General features: G+C 39.0%; 1 protein-coding gene across 9 annotated transcripts in view; it reads left to right on the top strand.

Annotated features, from left to right (window-relative positions):
* The window catches only part of KIF21A (kinesin family member 21A), a 90264-nt gene that overhangs the window by 19053 nt on the left and 46671 nt on the right, over positions 1-24540 (top strand). For all 9 annotated transcript variants that reach the window (XM_068166611.1, XM_068166626.1, XM_068166603.1 and 6 more), the window contains exons 2-6: positions 14224-14446; positions 15711-15893; positions 18763-18912; positions 19554-19688; positions 23505-23672. In XM_068166611.1, coding sequence (XP_068022712.1) covers positions 14224-14446; positions 15711-15893; positions 18763-18912; positions 19554-19688; positions 23505-23672 — 859 coding nt within the window. The remainder of the gene's footprint in view (positions 1-14223; positions 14447-15710; positions 15894-18762; positions 18913-19553; positions 19689-23504; positions 23673-24540) is intronic.

The following is a 24540-nucleotide window of genomic DNA, read 5'->3' as shown; positions in this document are numbered from 1 at the left end:
ACCAGAAGAGATATTAGTTGTTTTAAAGCTGATACAAGTAGCAAGAAAGCACATAGTGTTTTCTGGATTTTATTCATGGTATGTCAGGAGTTAATTATGTAGTTGACTTGTGAACTGTCAGTGTATGTTGTGGTGCATTACTAAGGTGCAATTCATGGGTGTGCTTTGTGAAAATGTTGAAGTGATATTACCAGTGTTGTTTTTATTAGTGGTCCTATCAAATTGTAGACTTGATAGTGCAGCAAGGGCTGCATGCTGACAGCTATTAAAGCAGGAGAGTTTCCACAACGCGTTTGCTCAGCTCAGCCAGCAAGGACTTTCTGCCTCTCTGGAGTGGAAGCTCAACTGTTAGAAAATCGGGCAGTGTTTTCTGTGTTACCAGAATATGAAGTCAAGAATATGAATTTAAGCTATATTTCCCTGATAGCAGAGCACACACTTTGCTAGAGATGGACTTTCTTAGCTTCAATCTGTTGCATTTTAATTGCTAATTGACAACGAGTAGAGGTAATATTGAAGCATCACATCTTTGACTTCAGTCAGGTGGTAAGCATCAGTTGATCAGTGTTTTCTTTGATTTAAGCCATTTTCTAATGTTTCTCAGTTTTCACATAGATGTTACTTAGTGTCATCAGGGAAATATAATACCCTAGGCAATGTGGAAGGAGCCATAGTGGCTGCAGCTTTTTGCCCAATGTAGTCATCTTTGTCCAAATCAAACAAGAAGTAGAAATATTCCAATTACATATTTAGTAGAATAAGAACATACTTACAAGAGGTTTCTGGTCTATTGGAAACTTACTTTCTGTGCAGTACCCACACTTTGACACAGGTCTTCATTTTAATCAAATTGTTAAAACAGTTCTGTCAGAAAATTAGTAATGAAGCCTTTGATCCTGCTGGTCGCTTGCCTTTCCTCAGGCTAATACATTTGTGTGTGTGTGTGTGAAGAGAGACAAACTTTTAGACTCTCACAGTGTAATACAAATGTTCTTTCTGTGAGAACTGAAGATGTATAAAGCAAAACAACTGAATTTGTCTATGAGAAGCTACTACCCTGCACTTACATAGAACCCTATATCTATAAGTCTTTCTGCATTACTTACTTTTCCTCAGGCTGGAGAAAAGTCTGAGGATATGAAATTATGTCAGCTTAGCCCTTGGAGCTGATGTTGCTGCAGTGGAGAACTCTCTTGTTACTTGGAATGTGGATTTGTATGTGGAAAGTGACTTTCCTGCAGAATTCCAGGTTTCAGTGGGTTTTTAATTTTTTGATATAGATGACATTGAGCAAGGCCCTGATAATCTTCACAACACTATCAGAGCAGCCTTTTTTGCTAGTCAGCTGTCTATTTCTTTTCACTGCTCTTGTTATTTAAGTTGCAATTATTTCAGGTTTCCATTGGTATTTCCATATAAATGCTAAATATATTCTCATTAGAAATATTTTGGGGTCTTGGACTTATTTGCTGTTTCCTCTCATCCACATCTGAAAATCAACCTGCAGTGAACAGAACAAAAGATTATGGCCTGTAGTTAATCCAAGTTTTGCACCTGATTGGAACTTCATGGGCAGTGTTGTCAGAAACACTATCAAGAGGCTTACAAATATCTAAGTTGTTGGGATGGAGTAGGGGAATTGGAGAATGGAGAAAGGAGTGGGAGAAATTTGGGGTCTGTCAGTTTATATTTGCCTGAAATGCATGCAGCAAAAGAGCAACCTGAATAGACATGTACTGAGCAATGAACTTGGATCATGACTCAGAGTGGAAAAATGCTACCTACTGAATTTCTTGCATAGTTTCCTGAATTGCCCTGACTTTTTAACTAACTTTTTAGAGGCCTTCTAAAGCATTATCTGAGGCCAACAAAACAGTGGGGTGATCAGGGCTTCCTATGATAGCTGTATACAGGAACAGTAGGATGGAAGAATTAATTCCTAGTTTTGGACGCTCTTGTTGCTAATGTGGATGTTTTTTCAGCCTTATAGATAGTATGGACATGAAAGAATTAAAATTGGGAATTGACATGGAGACATCTAAAAATGTGTAGCTGAACCAGGAGGACTGAAGAAGGTAGATATTATCCTTCCTGTTTTACAGTTTTTGAACAGATAGTACTAAATAAAGCAAGTTGGTGATTGTTTTCTTTTTTTTCCCTTACTGCACAGCTAGGAATTACCAGCTCAGAGTTTTCAGTCACTGCTTGAACAGTCTACCTTCTGTTTTGAAACAGAGCAACTTCTGTTCATTGGAAACAGTCAACAATAAATATGAAGAAATTTTCTGCAGTTTGCTTTGGAACTGAGTGGATTGGGTGTTACGGATACAGGGCTCTCTTTTTATTATTGGCTTTTTTTTTTCCTTTAACAAGGATTAGCGGGAAAGTTCTATAGTGGTTTTTGTTCCAAGAATGTTGCACTGAAAATTAACAAAGTGGAGGCACTAATCGGAACAGATTATTGAAACATTAGTTTTAGCTGTCTTGTCCCATTGTGAAATGCCTGGTGGTTGTTTTAGTAGTGTTAGCTAAGCAGTCATTCCAGTAATGATTAATGACAGCTAGTCATTTTCTTTTAAGTGACCTGATCCTCCTTTTCTTTTATTGTATTATTCAATTGTATTTAACTTAGCTAAACCTTAGAGCTATTTCCTAAACCTACGTCATTAACTTGTTTGTTTTGAGTTACACAGCTGCAGAATTGCAATTCTTGGACCTGTGGTTTCTAAGTGAAAACAAACAAAAACCCACAAACAAAAAAAAACCCCAAACAAAACAACAACAAAACCCAAGCCAACTAGTCTAGACTTGAGAATATTAATAACAGAAGATAAAGCCTCTGTATGGAGGTGAAAGAGATGAGGACAATTTGCAGAGGTACTGTAGTCTTGGCATGAATGTGTAGGGCATGGCTGGACATAGCTCTGATGACTGGGAGAGTAAGTGTGTGTGGGTAGATTGGCAGGTATGTAGGTGTGTGAAAAGGAAAGGAAGATTTGGATAAATGAGGCAATATTTAAAAGTCTCTACTGGAGACATAGGAAATCTTTTAGACTTTGTTTAAAAATAATGGAATACCTCTTAAAAAAAAATCAGGCTATTTTAAAGAAGTACTGAATTAGAATAGACACTTAACTGTTATAAAGAAGAAATTAGGTGAAGCCTGGTGTTGGCATGACTGACAGTTGTTTGCTCATATGGATAATTTTGCATTACACTGTCTTCACAGAATTGTCAGAGTTGGAAGGCACCTCAAGGATCATCTAGTTCCAGCCCCCCGCCATGGACAGGAACCCTTTCCACTAGATCAGGCTGCCCAGAGCTACATCCAGCCTGGCCGTAAAAACATGTAGGAATGGGGTTTCCACCACCTCCCTGTGCAACCTGTTCCGGTGTCTCACCACCCTTATAGTGAAGAACTCCCTAGCATCTAACATAAATCTACTTTCCTCCAGCTTGGATCCATTCCCCCTAGTCCTATCACTACCCAACACCCTAAAAAGTCCCTCACCAGCTTTCTTGTAGGCCCCCTACTAGGAAAACAAAACCAGTTCCAGGTCTGTTTTCTCTCATGTTAAGCCAAAATTATTTTCCAAAACTGTTTTGCTTGCTTATTTCTGAATACGTGTGGCAGTTATTCTTGATTTCCCTAAAGGTGCTGGCAACTTGGAATATAAGGAAGTTCCTGAATGTTGGTACTTGTTCTTAAAATAGTTCATGTAACTTGCCGTCGTTGAAGGTGTTCAGAAGGAGACTTGATGGGGTGCTTGGTGCCATGGGTTAGCTGTTTGGGTGGGTTGGATTGGTTGATGGGTTGGACACGATGATCTTGAAGGTCTCTTCCAACCTGCTTTGGTTTATTCTAATAAAGGTTTATTCTAACTGCATGAAATAATTTTATTTTAAGGTTATTCCTCTGACTTCGCAGGAAAAAGTTTGTTTGGTGTGGGTTGTGGGGGAGTACCTGTGGAAATAGTATCATTGCTATGCAAGTAACAGTGCTCAGCTTTTGAACCCGAAAGCCACTGTCAATTCTGAGTCTAATTGAAAATACTTTGTATTCATTGCTAATTCCTAATTGCAAATACCATGTGGACATTACTAGTTCATTCTTTGGTGTGCTGTGATGCTGTGGGCAATGCTTCTTGAAACCATCTGTGTTGCAAAATTGTTTCTAATGAAGTCAACTCTGGTAATTATACAGTAGTTACAAGTGTGCTGTCTAAAGAGTTGACACCATCCATATTTTGTGTTGTGAATGCTGTATGTTTTACAGACTTGGCGTGTTTGGATGTGTTAGGCTGATTGGGCCCGGGATATTAGGACTTACCCAAATTATCCTAAACTCCCTGAACGCTAAATGTGACTGAGTTTGGGTTTGGAGATACACTGTGGGTTTTGTGTGGTCTTTTTTTTCCTGTGGTCTGTCTTTATTTAATTTTATTTTACTTTTTCAACTTTATTTTAAAAACATTCCTCCCACTTTCCCCCTTTGTACTTAAATGTTATTCTGTGGCTTGGTAAAGCAGCAGTGACTACAGTATTTCTGGGAGTTGGATAGCTTGTGCTGACCACATTAATTTTGACAGTAGTGATTTATCTCAGTTGAACTTCTGCACTCTAAAATTTCTGGAAATGCTGTCTAGAATACTGGCAGCAGTTGGTACCATGAGGAGGCTGCTGCACTGTGCCTTCTTCAACAACCTTTCCTGAAATGCTCTAAGTTTTTAATGAAAGTTACATATAACTACATTTGTTTAGCAGATGTAATCTCTCTTAAGCATTCAGCCATTTCAGCAGAAATATGCTACAGAAAGCTTATATCTTTTCCTGGTACTGTCCTAATAAAAATAATACCAAGCTCTGGTAAGCTCTACCAGCAACATGACTCAGCAAGGAAAAAAAAACCCACAGCAACATAATTTGCAAAATAGAACACAGCATCCTGTATTTTTCTCAATGTAGAATGGCTGTCTTCATTAATCCTTATCCACAGAGAGATACAATTGACTGCATAATTGGCCTCTTTGTATCACTGTAAATGTAGTAGTTACAGAAGCCGGTTTGGGGACACACCAAAAGACCTTGCTTTCCTCTTTCTGAATTTCCATGAACACATAGGCCTCAGTGTGATGACCATGTGCTATTACAAAACTTTTTTCATAATACTAATATTCACTAGTGTTCAGCATTTTTAATGCTAGTGATTGCTGTGAAACGACAGCAATGGAATAGCTGCATACTTCTATGCGTGACCTTATCAGTCATAAGCTAAAGTGTATTTTTCAATAGAAACCTTAAACTTAGAAGCAAGTGCATTCATATGGAAGAGACTTTTGTTTTAATGTGCAGTTTAAGACAATCCTTCAGTCACAAAATTGTAGGGGTTGGAGGGGGCTGGGCTTGGTATATAAATGTATCTGGAGCTCAGTCATCAAATTGCAGGCTTCTAGCTGGTTGAATGCTCTGGGAAACTGAAGCTTTGGTGACGTGGAGCAGTCACCCAAGCCCAGAGCTACAGATGGCTCATCTTTCTTGTGATGAATTCATGTTCATACTTCCCTTGTTCCTGCATTTCCTCTCTTGGCTATGAAGGTATTTATTTGGTTTTGACATGCCTTTTGATGATGCTAGGTTTCCCTGACCATGTGTGGAAGGCACCTGCCCTTCATGCCTGAACCAGGTATTTGAGATGTCTGTGTTCTATTGACTGAGGTGGTGTCCAGAATTGGAGTGTAAGCAGTCTGACAAACTGCACATATATGCAGCGTTTTCTAAATGACTAGAAACTAACACTCAAAAACTAAAATGAGCTACCACATTCTGGAGTTGCTTTTTGATTGTTTTAAAAGCTGAAAAAAGGGATTGTATTTTCAGTGTTAGTCCTTACAGCAGAAGTAGCCTGAGTGACTTGAATGCTTCAGGGTATGCCCATGTATTTGGTACAATGTGGTGTCTAGACCTTGAGCCAATACCAACCATGCAAGTAGTATAGCTGAATACTGTTCCACTGTGCTGCAGCAGCAGAGATACTTAAACATTTTAGTCTCTAAAATTGTTCATGCTTACTAATAAAGAGAAGCAGACTTTTCAGGTTAATCAGCTACACTGAGATCAGGTGTCTGTAGTCCTTTCAGCCCTGGAGTATATTTGACCCATGATTGCTGGGATCAAGGTCTAGTCTGTGACTTCACTGCATGATACTGGTGTGCCTGCATTCCTGTGAGGTACAAAATGAATTTTGAAATTCCAGAAGGCCTAACTTCTACTTTAATTTATTGCTAACAAAACATACATACTTTGGGTTGTAATAAGTTAAACTATGCTGCATTTGCTTAGATCTCATTTCCTCTCAGATATTACTTCTTTCCTAGCTTTCTGCAAGTAGTGGGATATATGACACTAAATGCTCACCAAAAAAAGAGGGCAAGTAAGTGCAATAGAACAATTTTTAGAGGATCTTTTTGCCTTAGAAATGTTGTTTCTGATATCAGTTTATTTCTAATCAAATTGTGCTTGAATTTGGAGGTGTTCCTGTTCTGTGGTTGCAAGGCGCATGGAAGCTTATGGTAGTGCTGCTTTTCCCTTGCAGCTGACCTTGTCTTGGACTAGAAGTAACCAAAGTCTGTGGAATCCTGCAACATAGTGTCCCTCTCTCTCAATCGTCAAATTGTTCTCAAAAGCTGTGGATTTTGCTCACTCACTAGGGAGTAAGCTAGTCCAGCAGAAATCACAAGAAGGAGAGTTGGATGAAAGCAGTCATTCATGTTATAAGGAAAGATGCTGGAGGTCTGCTAGATCTACTGGAAGGTCTTTTAGCCCTTCTCTGGGATGTGGAAGGGAGCATGTCTATGTGAAGGCAGGCTTGGGTCTTCCCCCTCCCTGAGCTCTTTCTTGGCAAAAGCACAGGACTGTGCCTGTCAGTGTGAGGATGCCATCTGTGTTGTGCAGCCTGCTAGGCTGTTACAGAATTGCACAGAATTAATCTGAAAGCACACTGCTAAACTGTGTTCTGGGTGGCCGTGGTGGCTGCCCAGAGATGCTGCTATTGTACAGTGCTTCAGGGTCCGAGCAAAAGCAGCAGCCTGCAGAACTGCCTCAGCCTGGCACTGCAAACATAATCCCCAGCACAAACAGTTAATGGGTAATGAGCTGATATGATGCAAGCTGCTGAGATGTGTAATTGTTCTATGAAATTAAATTTGTGTTTAAAAATGAAGAAGTAGCTGAAGAGGTGGAGGTTGAATGTAGAGCAGAACAACTGGACAAATCTAGTTACAGCAGTGGTGTATTTCCTCAATTTAATTTGTCAGTTTTCCATCTGCTGCCTTCTCATTATGTGAAAACTGGAAATGACAGTCTTCATTACTGAAACAAAATATTCAGCGTGTGGTGTTTTTTGTTTACAGCAAAATAAGTTAGCTTTTGAAAATGTAATATCTTGGGGCCTATTTGGTAATTAGTGGCTGATTTTGCTGGATGATTTGAGCAAAGACTTTGGTCATTTTTACTAGCTACACATGGGTTGAGGGGATGCTGACTTTTTTTTTTTATCAGGATATTATCTTAATAGGATTTAAGAGTAAAATCTGGACCACGCAGGTCAGGCTCTAGCTTCTGCAGTGCTCCATAATACATTTTATTATTAAAAAACAAAAACCCAAGAGCTATGTGGGAAGCTTTATTTTCTATACCAGTTTATATATTGGCATTGCCAAACTTGCATCAATGTATCTACTTGATGCACCTAAAAGTTTCCTGGTGTCAAAAGGCAAGCATTGATATGTGTGCAAAACATCAGCCTCCCCTGTGCTGGCAGGTGAGTAACACCTGGACTCTGCCTAGCTTCTGTGGGCTATGAGTGCACACAACACCTGCTGGCAGCACTGAGCTTAGTCTAGACCATGGCAGCCATGGCAACTTTACAGAAACATTGATGGGAGTGGTGCCCAAATCTTATGTAAGAGTGATTGAGTTACAGTTGCTGCATGCTGGTGCTCATCCTGGATAAGTGACTGGCATGTGCTCATGCCTCTCGCAGGCCAGAAAGGTTCACAGGGGTGGGAGCTGACCTATGGTGGGGGGGAACACTTGGCAAATTTCTGGGTGGACAATTGCCACAGCTTGGCATGTAGTCATTGTCACTTGCATATTGTTATTACATGTCTTTTTTATATCTTAGTACCAGTACACATTATATTAGTGATTAATATAATATGAAATTGTGGCATTAGCTGATACCACTGAATATTATTAAGGCATCCAGAAACTGAGTTGTCTTTCTGCAGAAGTGATGCTGTTACAAAGGATTTGTTTTGCCCTTTGCTTTTAAGGATGGATTTATTCCATTATTTATTCAGCAATTAAAGTATTATATGAAAGATTGTTTCATCTGCCATCGTAGGCTCCTGAAACAAATTGATTTCACCCTGAAGGCCATCAAGGACTTCTAATAACACACTGTGTTTATGGCTTGCTCAGAGGCAACTCTCTGGCACTTAAAGAAAAAGCAGGAGACGAATGATCTGGACTTCACCTGGAATTTACATTAACAAAGACAGGATGAACAACTCCCTGCTAACCTTGGGGAGAGATTTCTATGTGGTATTATTTGTATGCACTGGGTTTGAATTTAATTTGTAATTTGGTTAGTTCTGAAGGTGGCGCTAAAATATAAATCGTTGCTGTATGTCTTCAGAAAGAGATGGGCCAGAAGATGACACGTTGACTTACAGTACTTTCATGCCTTTTTGTTATGAAAAGCTGGGATGTGGGTATGTCTTTCTGGAGTTAAAAAGTGGAGTTAAAGCTTATTAAACCATTCTCAGAGTTTTCGTACTTGTTTCACTGGTCACCAAAAGCGTCTTTGACAGTCCTGAGGACATTAGAGTACATCTATAGGAAAGGTTACTGAAAGGGAACTCAACAAATCTATGTGGTGGTGTTCTGGTGGTGCTACTTAGCACCACAAACTGTGTTGCTATAGGCACTGGAGGTGCAGGGGCTATTTTGCCAAGATGTGCTGGCAGCATAACAGAAACTGTTAATGGGTGATGGTTGCTAGCATGAGCTGGAAAGCTTGTTGCTGTGTCTGTATTGCTCCGATAACAAGGTAGACCTGATGTTCGTTATATACCAGCCTCTTTCATATCTTAAACCCATGCAGAGAGAGAATTAATTTATTGAGCAACTAGTTCAGATGAACACATTCAGATGCTATGGTTGTGTCATTTGGAGCTGCCAACAATGAAATAAACAAGCAAACTTCTGATTTGTGCTAGCAAAAATTCAGAGAACTTTATGCAAGCAGAAGTATTAGGTGTCTGTGATGTGACATCTTTTACAGAGGAGTGTGTTGATAAACCTAAATGTAATGGGATAGAAAGGGAATTGTGGTGGCTAAGTAATTATAGGAGGCTGTTTTGTTTTAGTGTGTGTTTTGTTTCCCTCCTCCCCAGTTTTGGAGAGCTTCTGTTTCTTTCTCAGTTTATATTGGCTGCTAGACTTCATTAACTGTGTTATAAGGTACCTTTGGATTGCATGTTTCATATATCCACATGTGAAACTTAATAGTTTGAAATTCAATAGTCTTAGTGTAGTAAGAGAAGAGCATTGGAGGGTCTTGGTTATACAGATTTCCTTGTTTCCTGCTCAGCACTGTACACAGTTTGAGTGATGTCTGACTTGATCTTTTTCTGAGTAAGGTGAACACAGTCTTTTTCCCACAGCAGAGTTTAATGGAAAAGAACTTTACATGGGACTTCATCATTGTATTTTCTTTCCAGCACTGAGCTTCTGGCTAGCTATTCTTATTAGAAAGATTAATGTGTTCCACAAACCAAGAATAATTTGATGCTTCACTCCTTATAGGTAACTTTTGTAAGTTTTTGTTTGCTTATTACTGTTCTTTACAGGTGCTTAGAAGGTATGTGGTGGTGTTGTGATAGTTGTCCTTGTAGAGTAATATTTGCAATGCTTCGTGTGAAGATGTGGAGAGAAAAAGACCCCAACACTTGTCTCCTTTTGTTTAGTGTATGATCATATCTGTGTGTGGAAAAATCAGGTAAAGGAAATGCTCTTAAACTAACAGATAAAATTGTTCAGTATCTGAAAGGGTATGTGGGTGTTTGTGTATATATACCTATACCCATATGAAAACAACAAATCACTGGGACAATGTTCCATCCCTAGAAAAAAATTAAAATGGGATGTTTGATGTTGTCTAGTTTAAACAGAACTCAGTTCTAGGAAGCCTGATAAGAGTATTCACCTGATGATTGCTGTAGTCCCTGAACTGTATTATCTGAGTCTGTTTTGGCCAACAATGTTTTGAGCAGAGACATTGTGCTCCTCTTCTACTAGAGATTGGTTCTGGTGTAATACAGTTACAGTACTGTGCCACTACTGGCTATTTTAGTCCTTTCTAATTAGACAGCATGTCCCAGTGTGCTGAGGCAGAATAGATTTAGGGGATTAAGTTTCTCGTGTGTGGCCTGGAGGCTTCACAAAGTACATGTAAAAAAGAGTAGGGGTGGGCTCTTGCTTTGTAGAGGGAGAGAGGGAAGGATGCAAAGCAAAATATTGTTTGGGAAGTTGTCACATCTAAAGAGATGTGATTGGAAATAGGTAGAAAACACCTGATTGTATACAACTGAGAGCAGCCTGAAAAACAAGTGTTTGGCCCACCTAGAAGACAAAATGGATGAAGTAAAATTGGCTTGGAGAAAAATGCCAGTGGCAGACTGCCAGACTGGGAACTGAGCAAGGAGAAATGGCCAAAATGAGCTCTTTCCCATTTAAAGTATAGGTGCTGCCTGGTTTGGCAGAAGTGACCACATGCAGACATGAGAATGTGAAAGGCCTGGCTATAAGCAGAAGGAGGAATTGCTTTCCCAATTGATGTGTGGAGTGGAGATGGAGTAAACGTTCCTATAGTCAGTGTTGGAGCAGAATCTGACATGCATGAGGACTGTTACTTTCTATACCACACATTCAGTATGAATAGTAAGACTTTCAGAGCTGTGAGGTTCAGGTAATCCACTCTTACTGCTCACAAATAGCCAGAAATGAGGTTGAAGAGGAAGCATTTGTTGCTTACTTAAGATCACCATGTTAGCCTGATGTTAAACTTATCAAAACAGGTATACAGACTTCAGAGCATGAAGTATCTCTTGAGGTGACCTCAGATTGGGTGATTTAATTTTTAATTATTTTTTTTTTTTCAGTGTGTCTTTCAAACCTGTTGTAGATGTGATCTCTCTCTGGTTGCTACCTTCCAGCTCCGTGGCAATAAGGGCATTTACAAAATGAGAAGAGAGTCTGTCTTTGGAGTGAAGCTTTTCTCATGTGACAAGTCTTGCTTTGTTTATCCTTTGTGTTGTGCTGGTGAAATGCTACTTTTTCTTCTAGCACTGCCTTCAGATTTACTGTTCAGTCAGGTAGAAAGGACACCATCATGACTGCCAGGGTTCTGGATATTGTGTTACAACCCAGGGGAAGTGATTGAACCAATAATAAGCTGCTAGCAGTGACACAGATTTGTCAGCTCAGTTGATCCCTGGAATGGTACCTTTCTGTGGCCTGATTATGGTCACATGAAATACCTTTGCAGTTTGCTATTTTGTTGGGTTTTAGAGCAGTAGAATGCTCAGAGCTGCTACTTGGCAGCAAGACTGGGAAATGGCTGGGAGGGTTCTTATGGGAAGTCGCCATAGGCGGACATCAAAACTGCTCACCTCACAGTCCTGTCATCACTGTAATAATGAGCATGCAATTCATTGATGTTTTAGGCATGCTGTACTTCTTTGAGCCCTTCTTTAGTAGAATGGAGAAAATTATTTGGCACCTGTCATAATTGCATCAGTTCCTCAGTGTAGAAAATTAATGTTGAATTTAAAATACCTGAAAAAAAACACTACTTAAATTAAGTTGACAGCATTCATTCTACAAATGAGTGCTACAAGCCTTTTAAAATTGTGGTTTTGGTGTTTTTTGTGTGTGTGTGCACAAGAAGTTACTTTATGGGAAACTGTTTTTCATCCTGATCTTTTAGAAAATCTTTCTAGGCTTTCTTGTACTAGGAAACAATGCCAGAAGTACCTCTGGAGTTTTAGAAGCCTTTGGAGTTCATCCTTGTAAGAACAATTGATAACTTTTGTGCTGTCTGCACCGGATTTGTGAAAGAATAAAGAGTGCTTAGTCTGAAAAAACAAGCTTGGCTTCTGAACAACTTCATGGCATTAAAATAAGGCATTGAATAACCTACAGAATTTGCCTTTTCTGAATGTTAAGTGTTACAGAGTATGCTACAATGCTTTACTTGCCCATCTTTTCAGTTGTGTAGAATGGTTTTAGGAAAGGCATTTGATTAATCTACCTTTTGAAGGCTTTCTCCACCTAGAAATAAGCTATTTTATTACAAAATCTTAATAAAGTTACTTTCTTCTAAATTAAGAATTTATGTATGCATGCATTAGGTTTTGTTTAATGGACACAGGTGCTAGTTGGCTGCTAGTGAAGGAGTGATGCAAATTATAGAATGGCTTGGGCTGAAAGGGATCTTAAAGATAGTGACTTGGGCAGGGTCACCAAATCCGGAAGGATTTTTAGCATTCTTACGATAATGATTGTTATTAGAAAATCCCTGACCAATATTGCATACTTGGTGTCTTTAAATGCAAATACTATTTGTAGACTATCTATGCCTGTTTTACACATCATATAATCTTTCCTTTAATGATTTTTCCAAAGGTTTGCTTAATTTTCAGTCCATGCTAGAGGGTAGGCTAACAAGAGAGGTACTGCCTGATCGTCAATCAACCTTCCATAAAGGAATTAATGTGTAGAAAACCTTAAAATTCATGATTATTCACTAGTGTCATGCAGTGAGATACAGTGAAGCCTTTAGAAAAAGAAAAATCTGAAATACTCCAGTGCATCCCTAGGTGAAAAATTTCTAATGAAAAGAAGAAATAGCATGCTCTGTGTGCCTCTTTTTTTTAATATTTTTTCCCCTCTTCTTTCTCTTTCCCCATGATATTTCTAACTAGAACTAAAGTATGTGTGCTGCTATAATTTGAATAAGTCCTCAGCAGTCTACTACGAGCTGTTAGAGACTGGCTTTCTCTGCACCATCAAGTGCTGGCACAGCCACAGAAGATCAGTAGGTAGCTTAGGGACCTTATGTTTCCATTAGCTTTTGGAACAGGTTTTGTTTGCAGTGTTCTGGCTTAGTTCCTTCTGAAAGGGGTATAATTTGTGCATGTAGCTGTACTGCTGTTTTATCACCCTTATATGTAGATTTATTTGTACCCTGTCTTTTAAGCTGCACACTCTAATTTGATGTTCCTTTGAGAACTGGGAAAACACTTCTTTAAAAAAAGGGTAATTTTGTAAACAAATTATTCATTAATTACAGTTTTTCTTCCTGCTAGTTAACCATTAAACAAATGAATCACAAACTTCCATAATCTTAGTCATGGAGCTAGCACATGAATTCAATTTTTACAGTAGTACAAGAGTATTAATAATACAGAGAAATTCATAAAATGATAGAATATAACATCTGTGATAGTTGTGTTCTAGAAGTAGTTTATCAGAAACTGAACAAATAAAAATAAAAGCTGGAATTTGACTCCAATAATGAGGAATGAGACACTCTTACCTTTTGAACCTTTCTAACCTTGTTAGAAACTTTTCTTCCCCCCTCACCCCTGCCACTTCACCGAAACCAAACATTTCACAGAAGTGTTCTGGCTATGACAATGCTCCTTTTCTCTCAAAAGAAAAGAAAGGAAAGCCTTCTCCTTACCCTTGTAGCTTGTAGGTAGTCTTTGGGGATCTTCACTCCTTAATTACTACTTAAGCCATCCTGCAGGTTTTTTCCTTCATATTTCTGTTGCTCTTAAAAAATAAGTCCTTTTTTACACTGAAAGCATGAAGAGGTTTGATAAGACTGAAAAGCTTGGCTTCAAAATCTGAAATAAGTCATGCAAGTTAACCTGTGGTAATGTGTGGTATTCATATAGAAATATTCAGTTTTAGGCAGGTTGTCAACATCATTTGCATGAACAGTTTTGAGTGGAGTTCTAACATTGACAACTGAAAGCTTGGTGGAAAGTTCTTGTTTTTCAGTCAAAATTATTTTCAGAACTGTTATTTGACTGTACGCTTCTTTCTGATGACAAGTATTTCTAATCGCTCATTCTGTCTCTTCCAAAACAGAATCAGACCACAGCTAGCTAAAGAGAAGATTGAAGGATGCCATATTTGTACGTCTGTCACACCCGGTGAACCACAAGTGTTCTTGGGGAAAGATAAAGCCTTCACTTTCGATTATGTCTTTAACATCGACTCACAACAAGAAGAGATCTATATACAGTGTATAGAAAAACTGATTGAAGGTTGCTTTGAAGGCTATAATGCCACTGTCTTTGCTTATGGCCAGGTACAATTTACAATTTGATATTGAAGTATTTATTTTGGGTTCCTGTAACTGATAATTCTCTAAAGTTTTGGAATGCATGACCCTGTTTTTCAGTGTATTTGTTTTATTTTTAAATGAGATGCTGTAGGAGGCTTGTTTAGGAGTTTGTATTTATTTTGTGCACAATGGCAAATTGAAACCCAGAAATGTATGCATGCAGTAAAAAGTCATTAATAGTAATGCCTAAAATAACATGAGTCCATACGATTCCTGAATTCACCCCAGTGCAGCAATACAAGTTAGTGACTTAATCAGCTGATAGAGCTTGTAGTGAGATTTTCTGAGCAATTATCCACCCCTTTGCATTTTTTTTGAGATGCTTTTGTGAAAGATAAACTTAAAAAATGGATCATAGGGAACTTCAGGCCACGTTGTCTATGGGCAAAATGTGGAGATGGGATTCCAAAGTTGGAGAACTCTTCATAGATAATATACCCTTTCAGTCTACTGAGCTCACATTTTACTTCTCAAAGCTAAAATATCATTGAGCACAATGTAGAGAATATGTTGCTGTCTTGTGAATATTCCTTTAGGAATGGACTGCATAAAATTGGGTCTTGGTTTTGAATTTCATCACTGTTAAATGTTGTATCTCAAGTTAGCTAGGTGAACGCTAGTCCTGGTGCAGGTCCAGTATATTAAGTTGTCTGATGCTATCCTTGTCTTAAACTTGACCCACTAGGTGAAAATAAACACTACCTTGCTTTCTACAGGATTTCACATTTTTAATTATTTTTTCTAGTGAAGGGACTTCATGTATTATATAGTGCTGTCTATAAACTGAGAACAGTGGTGGTAATCTACTTGAGATATTCAGACCTCATAATTAAGGGGGTAATTTGATCTGCTTCAGTGAAGAACTGCAAATGCTGCTGCTACCTCCAAAATACATGCTTTAAGTAATGATCTGAGGTGAAAACATTAACTGTTCTTTTGACTTCAGAGATGATAGTTCAAGGCTGATGTAAGCAGCTTAGAGGAAGTTTGTAGGGTCAAGGTTATGAAAGATTGGTCCTTGCCTTTTTGTATGTGATCTATGGATAAACAGTAGTCCAACTAGCATTGTTTATCCATCTTTCAAAATGTCCTGTTATTAAGCATATTAATGTTTTTAAAGACGACAGACTAATTTAGTCACTCTCTAGCACTAGCATTTAAAAACTGCATTTCTCTGGTGATTTGGTACTACTAACATGTTCTGTTGGTTACTACTTTTTCCATTTAGACAGGTGCTGGCAAAACATACACTATGGGCACTGGATTTGATGTGAACATAACAGAAGAGGAACAAGGCATTATATCACGTGCTGTTAAGCATCTTTTCAGATGTATTGAAGAGAGAAAACAATCTGCTATTAAGCAAGGGCTTCCACCTCCAGATTTTAAAGTGAATGCACAGTTCTTAGAGGTAAATATGATCTGCTTGTGTGTTACTCTTTTTAAGCCAATTTACACCTTTTTTCCCCCCCCCCGGTAGCTGTTCATATATTCTTTGCTCACCAGATGTTTTGAATTAATCTTTAACATTTCAAAAGGAAATGTTATGGAGTTTGCTTCAGCTCTTTATTCTATGAAAAAGGTTTTAATCTTATTCCAGTTATTTCAGTAATTTTCTTTACAGTATTATTTGGAAATATAGAAATAGACATCTCCTTCTGCAGCTTGCATTTGTTTGTGTGGCCTGCTGGTCTTGTTTGTTTGGAAATCTTTACAAAACCTTAAAGCAAGAAGCTATAAAAAACCCAAACCAGTTGTACTTTGTGCCTTTGAGCAGTGCCCATGCTTTGCCTACTTTTGTCACTCTGCCATAGACTTCGTAATCTTTCAAAACCAGGGAGTCTTGTTTATGTTTCTTTTTAGGTGAAAGGGCAATAGAATAAGAAACTTTTCTGTAATCCCTAGTGGTTTAGGATTGGGCCTCTGTGATCTTTCCAGTGTGCAGCAGCTGTTGGTTTATGTCTTGCAGCTTTAATGCGGTCTCCTACCCATGGAACTGTTTTTTATTTTTTTGATTGAAAATATGAATACCTGACACACATGGAGAGGAAGAATCGAAGGAAGAGCAGTTGTAAATGTCTATTACTTCAATATTTTCAGCATTACTTTGGGGGCACCCCCCCTACTTTTACCCAAAATAGAAGCTGTTGATGTTGTTATTGCTGAAGTAAACTATGTCCTTTAGCAATTTATTTCTGTTATAGTTTCAAAGATTAACAAGGTGCTGTTAGTTTTGCACTAGTTAAGGTTTATCACTGCTAACCTCAAGCAGAACCTGTTGTTGCTCTGGCTAATGTTTGCCTAGAGAGGGGACTGTGGAAAAGCTGTACTCATACATTCTGTTTGAACACTGGGGAGCTGCAACTTCATTTCTTCTTACGCAGCTGCCACAATATGCAAAAGTAGCATAAGGCATAGTAACCAGTGCAACTTTCTAAGTTACTTGTGCTTTTGGGTATTATATTAAAAATGTGATTGGGAGTCCCAGAATACAGAGGTGAATGTTACAGTGATATGGTATAGGAACTGCAGCCATCAAAATATACTTCAGATGAAATGCACATACTAAAACCCGTTTTATTTATCCAATTTAGAGAAAGGTTCAATGATGTATATAGTAGTTTCTGTCTTAGCAGAATGTCATGGGGTTTGGTAGATTCCTTTTTTTTTAATTGTATCAAGACAAAGCTGGAGCTTTCTTAGAAAGAACTTCTGATTAGTTTGGTATTACACATTTCTTTTGTATCAAAGTATCCATTTCCTCCCATCTTATTATCAGAGCTGAATTGCAAAACCGATAACTTAGTCACTGACTAAGTTGAAACACAGACTTAATTTGGCATAACTTTGAAGTTGGACAACTGAACAACTGTTGGGAACAGCGACTTGTGTTTGCTACTTTCTTGCTTTTCTTTGGTTTGCTGCAGTTTGCCTCTCAACTCCTTGCTTTCCTGCTTGCTTTTCCAGAAGGCAGTCCCATATAATGGCAGGTGCATTGTCAGGATCCTTTCTAAATTGCGGTATCAATTTGTTTGCATGTAGCGAGGTACCACATTAGTAAGACGACTCCTATCTCGAATACTTAGGATGAATAATTATATGTAACTCTGTTTTAATATGTAAAGAGTTATAAGCATTACATTCACAAATGCTGAGCCTTTTCCTCTCAAGGATGGATTTTCACTTGTGGAGGAGAAAGCCTTGTTATCACTATATGAGAAAGCACATTGGGCTCTATTGCATATGTCAGCAGTGCTGCAGTGGGTTTTTATCTTTTACCTAAGGACTTTGTTCAGGGATTTAATCAACCTACCCTAAGCTCTGCTAAAGTGAATTGCTATAACCAAGTTAAAGACACTGAAACTGTTCCGGTGTGTATCAGCAGAGACCTGACCCATGAGATTCCCAGTGGGATGCTGCTTTTTTTGAGTATTTCCTTCTTTTTTAGTAATGTTTGCTCTGATGTGTTCAATTGGATATAAACACTCAGAACATTCTTGTGAAATAATAATACATTTCCTCTGACACCAAAATTTTTCTGATGTCTTTCCTGATTATAATTTATGGACCTAAAATTCTGATGTACTTAATGATACTGAGTTGAAATACCTCGAAATGTACATGTACTTGCCTTCAGCAGACTCAGTGAAACAGGCAGTAAACAGAAAGCAGCCTGAAACATGTAATAAATAGTTGATGTTGCTTATATGATTGTGTTTGAAAGTTGCAACTAAATCTAGAGCACCAAAGTGTACATATTGTATGGAGCAAAGTAAAGAAGCCCTGCTCAAGAAACCATGCTGTGTTGTTTTTGCATACTGGTTAGTGTCTTCAGTAAGCCCCTTGCACAAAAGCTATTTTATGTTAAATTCCTTCAGGGCAGGAACTGTTGATTGAAATGAAAGAGAGACATAGAACTATGAAGGTGAGAGAGAGGAGATGAGAAAAGGTGTGATGGTAGAGAGAGCAAGGGGAGTGAATTTGAGGTGTTTGGAGGAGAGGGCACTCATCTGAATCAGCAAAACAAGCTGACGGTCAAACCTGAGGATAGCAGGTGCCTGCTGCAGACACCACTTCCACTTGTTCTGCTGGCATTGAGTGCCTTCTCTTCCCTGGTGCCACCAAAGAATTTTGTCCCAGATCTGTTGATGTAGAAGTTAGTACTGCTGCTGCCTTGTTACTCGATTTTTAGGACTTTTTGTATGTGCCATGTACAGATTTATTAGTCTTTTGAAGAATCCCTTCCCAAAGTAATGTTTTTTGCTTTTTTTTCTCCTCAGCTTTACAATGAAGAAATTCTTGACTTGTTTGACACCACACGTGATATTGATGCGAAAAATAAAAAATCAAATATTAAAATACACGAAGATTCAGCAGGAGGAATTTATACAGTGGGTGTTACAACCCGAACTGTGAATGGCGAGTCAGAGGTGAGAATTGAAAATAAACTACTCTGTGGCGTATTTACTGTATTCTAAAAAAGTCTCTGTTTTGATAGGCAGTTAAAAAGAGGTTATGCTTGGTAACATCTGCAGTTTGGACAATTTAGGTGTAAAATTTAGCTGAATTTTCTCCCCTGTAGCCTTAAATCTGGTAAATGTTTGAGTGCATTCTGCTTCCACTTAAGGCGATAGAAATAGACATTTGCTAATAAAACAGTTCTGCTGGGAGAGAAACTATTGGTGTGTGTAAATCTTACACATGTTGTTTTTCCTGTAACAGGAATGCTTTGCGTGGTGACTGATGTGAGGTAAACTGCTATTCATCTATATTGCCAATCTGAATACAATTGTTGTACTGCACAATTTTTATACTACTTTTATCTATTTTGTCACAGGTGAATGGAAGGAGGATTGCTATTTTACTACCTGGGACAGTAAAAAGAGGGCAACAAAGATTTAAGTGTTTTCTTACAGAAACTGCAAAAAATTCTTGTGCTTTGCTTAAGGATCTGTTACACTTTTTGGTGTATAGGAACTGAAATAATAGCAAAGAAAAAAGCATATGCATAGGGAAAACACTTTTTATCTAAACCTGAAGAAACAAAATGTACTACTTGTTTGTTTTGTAGATGATGCAGTGCCTGAAGCTGGGGGCTTTGTCTCGAACCACTGCAAGCACTCAGATGAATGTCCAGAGCTCACGGTCACATGCCATTTTTACTATACACTTATGTCAAACCAGAGTCTGCCCTGCATTTAACACTGTATGTATCTTTGCTCTTATTAAACATTACTCACATTTTGAGAAATGGTTATTGAAGTCTTGTTTTGGCAGCGACTACTATTTGAATTGCCCTTTGTGAAGATGCTAGTCATCATCGTGCTTGATGAATTTGCTAAGCATTATAGTAATTTGATTTAATCTGTGCATATGTAACCATTCTCTAGCCAGAGGCAACCATAAACTGCAGCTTTTTACATGAACCTGCTCATTCTTCTATAGCATTTTCAGTATTTCATTGCAGCATACACAAGAAAATTAAAATCTAATTTACCTTTAATTGGGAAAGTGTTTTCAAAGTGTCTAAGTAGTTACTGGATTTAAGCTTGCAGTCAGCTAACAGAAAATACTTGGCTAGTCCAGCTTGTTGCTATCCAACAAAGAGGAAGTAGAAAAGCATTACTTTCTGAGTCTTAGTGTATTAAATACATATTTGGATTACAAATGTGTGATTAAATGTATGCACTTAACATGAAATCTAAACTTTGTACATAGGGCTGTTCTGTAGAAGACAATGTGACTGTTCAGTTGTTAGCTCGTGTTGGTGTTTACATCTTGTAAAGAGGAGAGCTCTGAATAAAACCCATGTTACTGAAAACTGTCACAGTATCACAGTATAAGGTTGGAAGAGACCTCAAGGATCATGGAGTCCAACCTGTCACTACAGACCTCATGACTAGACCATGGCACGAAGTGCCAAGTCCAATCTCCCCTTGAACGCCTCCAGGGACGGTGACTCCACCACCTCCCTGGGCAGCCCATTCCAATGATGAATGACTCGCTCAGTGAAAAACTTTCTCCTTACCTCGAGTCTAAACCTCCCCTGGTGCAGCTTGAGACTGTGTCCCCTTGTTCTGGTGCTGGTTGCCTGGGAGAAGAGACCAACCCCTTCCTGGCTACAACCACCTTTCAGGTAGTTGTAGAGGGCAATGAGGTCACCCCTGAGCCTCCTCTTCTCCAGGCTAAACAATCCCAGCTCTCTCAGCCTCTCCTCATAGGGCTTGTGCTCAAGGCCTCTCACCAGCCTTGTTGCCCTTCTCTGGACACGCTCAAGTGTTTCGATGTCCTTCTTAAACTGAAGAGCCCAGAACTGGACACAGTACTCAAGGTGTGGCCTAACCAATGCAGAGTACACGGGCACAATGACTTCCCTGCTCCTGCTGGCCACGCTATTCCTAATGCAGGCCAGGATGCCATTGGCCTTCTTGGCCGCCTGCGCACACTGCTGGCTCATGTTCAGGCGGCTGTCGATCAGTACCCCCAGATCCCTCTCTGTTTGGGAGCTCTCCAGCCACTCCGACCCCAGCCTGTAGCTCTGCATGGGGTTGCTGTGGCCAAAGTGCAGCACCTGGCACTTGGACTTGTTGAATGACATCCCGTTGGATTCTGCCCATCTGTCCTGTCAGTCGAGGTCCCTCTGTCATAACTTAAGGGGGTCAACATTTTTAAAGGTGTGAAAGGTTTTAAATTTGGTGAACTCCTGAAGATCTGGCTAGCATTTTACACATCACATTTTTAAGTATGTGCAACAGTGGATTTGTAGTGCTTTTTTTCCCCCTTTTTTGAGGGGTTGCTTTGATTTTTTTTTTTATTTTTTTTTTTCCCCTTTTAGTGCTTCAAATAATCATTTGCAGGTCCCTTCCTGCTCCTTAATAGTGTGTAGACCTGCTTTATACACTTATTAGAAACATTTCAAGCTTTCCACACTGAAACTGTGCATCTAATGGTGTGGGCAGCTGTCTTCTTACTTGGGAGGGACTGGCATTGTACCCATAGGCCAGATAGGACACCTCACTCACTGATGGTGATGCTGTCTGCTCAGAAGTTTTATTGAAAACTGCCTGTGTATCTGGGAACTGATCTAACTCATCTGGGAGTTTTTCTTCCTGCAAGCTCTCATCACAACATCCACCTGGACTGGTGCATTTGCATCCTGCTCCACCAGTTTAGCCACCCACTGAACTCTTGCCTGACTCTGCTAGTTGTTTAACAAAAGCCTGTGTTGTTAGAAGGATAAGCGGCTGCCGTATGTCAAACTGTGCTTTATTTCCCCTTTTTTTGGGAGATGTGACCAAAATAATTTGTCTGCAGCTGGGCACTGCTAGGTCCTTAACCTGTGAAGATGGCACCCTCTTCTTTCCCTGTGATGCTTAGAGTTTAGACCTTACGTTGGCCTCTGAACATTCCTTGAATATAAATTAAAATGAGCTTTTTTTTTTGAGTGGCCAGGGGAGATGCAGCTCAAGTTTCTCTAGACAACAGGTTTGGGAGACCTTTGTTACTAGGCAACACAGTCTCTCCTCAGATCACATCACTGACTGTCTCCCCTCAGTATGTGGTGGTTGGTGCTCAGCGTAGGCAGGCAGCCAGGGCTGCAGTGCACAGACCCACTGCTCCTCACACTATCCATGCTTCTTGGAAGTTTCTGGGTGTACTAAATGAATGAGAGTTGATAGAATGCATTATCATTGTTTTGAGGGCTGGAAAAGAGGGCAATCTGCAGCAGAGTAAATGTCAAAATACATCAAACAGTAATTTCTGGTCTCGTGGAAGTGGCACAACCCCTGTCGTCTTCTGAAGCTGCTACAAAAGGAGATACATTGAGGAACATGAAACATGTTGGTACTGTGAGAAAAGTTTGGTCTGCAGAGAAGCACGTTACCTCTTGCAGGTGGCAAAGGGAGCTGTGGGCTAGCTGACCAAGGACATAAACATTAGTGCTATAGAATACCTTTTTTTCTTTTTTTTTCTTTAATTTGCTTGTTTTGAAAGGAGAGCCCAGAACAATGGGTTCTGGGTTTACTTTACTTTACTTTGATACACACTGCTAACATAACCCTGTAGCAGTGCCTGGGCTCTGTTAGAAACCCAGTATACACTCAATGTATGCCTGTACGTATGCAAGACAAGTAGGTAGAAATTAGTCTGCAATGGATATCTTACCAGGAAGTAATTAAAGAAGTGATTAAAAGACATTTCTCATTCACTGTTCTTTCCTGACAACAAGTCCAACTACACTTAAAATACACTAATTGATGGGGGGGGGGGGGGGGGAAGGTTGAGATTATCTAATGAAAAAATGATAATTTTGCTGCCATGCTTTGGGAAAGACTGAAGGCTGTGGTATCTGCCTGTAGTGCAGCGCATTCCTGATCAGACTTCCTGCACTGACGGAGATATGCAGTGCTTGAGGGAGTAAGAAGGGAGCCTCTTCTTTCCCTTGTTCCCTCTGCTGTCCTTACTTTCTGGTCAAGTCAAAAATGCTGGTGGAAAACTCGTTACTAAGGAAAGTATCCTAAAAAAGAATTCCTTATATGCATGTAACGAGTAAGGCTACAGGGAAGCTGATGATGTGGATTAGAGAGGTATAAAATCAAAATATCTTTATTTGGCCTGTTTATGAACTAGGTGGGTCTGGTAATTTTGGGGGATAATATAATTATGAGAGTCTTTTAAATCAACTTCCTTTGGCAATTGATGCAAGACTTGCATTCCAGGTGAGCTGGAAATTTTGTTGCCTACCCTACTGACGACTCCTATGTCTTAATATATGTATTTCTCTGTTCCTCCATCAAGAAACAATTGTAGCTCATTCTTACAGTAATTGCTATTCATCTAGAGCTGCATATTCAAGAATGGTATGTTAGCATGTACGATGAAACATAGTTTTTTGAGAGATACTGTTGTTAAAATGAGTAGATAAGGAAGGAGGTGCACATGAGAGTAATTGTTGATTGAACTTTGCAGTTTGTTAATGTGAAAGAACTTACTGAGCTTTATGGGTTCTTTTTTATTTCAGGATAATGCCACTGATAACAGAATAATATCTGAATCCTCCGAGATAAATGAATTTGAAACTCTTACTGCCAAATTCCATTTTGTTGATCTGGCGGGATCTGAGAGGTTGAAGCGAACAGGAGCTACAGGAGAAAGGGCAAAAGAAGGCATTTCCATCAACTGTGGCCTAGTAAGACTTCTAGACTACTGGTGGCATATTCTCTTCCTTTCTGGATCACTTGTTTTTAGTAATCCCTAAAGCAGAAATGTGTTGTGTGTAGAACAAGGACTGTAACATGACACACAACAGTGTATATTGGGTTCTGGTTTGCTAAAGTGTGCTTGATTGATTGTACTAGACCCTAACCAACAAATTCTAGAACCTATAACTGCTGTGAAAGATAGTTACGCTAACTTTTAAAGGGTCTTCTAGAGTTCCATTTGCTTTTTAAACTTTTATTATGTCAAGACCAAAACAATTAGAGAACATCACCAGCAGTTTGCAAGGAGTACAAGCATGTAAAACACAGTCAATGAATAAGCTTAACTGATCAATAAATGGTTGTTGTTTGCTATAATTATGAAACAGATTATAAAAAAACAAACCCACAAAACCAAACAAAAGAAACAACCAAACAAAAACCCTAAAGCAAATCACTTCTAAATGGAATTTTAAAAACTTATAGCATCACTTCATTTTTTTTCTGTATACTGACTTACAGGTTTTTTTCATTAACTGTATTGAATGTTTTACTTCACTGCAAAGTAGAGTTGGTCATCATCAGTAGAGACTGTAGTTCTGTGCCTTTGTTTTGAGCTACTTGGCTGTGTGAAGGCTCTGTGAAATTCTCTTAAAGATACAAAAATACATGTTTATTTATATGTGAAAACACCTTTTCTCTGTTCCAGTGTATGGTATCAGCAAGGTATCTATTCTGTTGCCATCACAGCAGTAGTTGTATTCTATAGTTATTCTGGTTATATTATAGGGAGGAGAAAGAATTTGATTGTTTTGTCATTAATAAAGGCACAAAGCCAACGGAAATCTGGGGGTTTAG

The sequence above is a fragment of the Melanerpes formicivorus genome, unplaced genomic scaffold (genome assembly GCF_026170545.1).
Source record: "Melanerpes formicivorus ecotype bairdi unplaced genomic scaffold, bMelFor1.0.p_v2 SCAF_3, whole genome shotgun sequence".
In the NCBI taxonomy this organism is placed as follows: domain Eukaryota; kingdom Metazoa; phylum Chordata; class Aves; order Piciformes; family Picidae; genus Melanerpes; species Melanerpes formicivorus.
The sequence above is the reverse complement of the archived record's forward strand: the minus strand, read 5'-3'. Positions and strand labels throughout refer to the sequence as shown.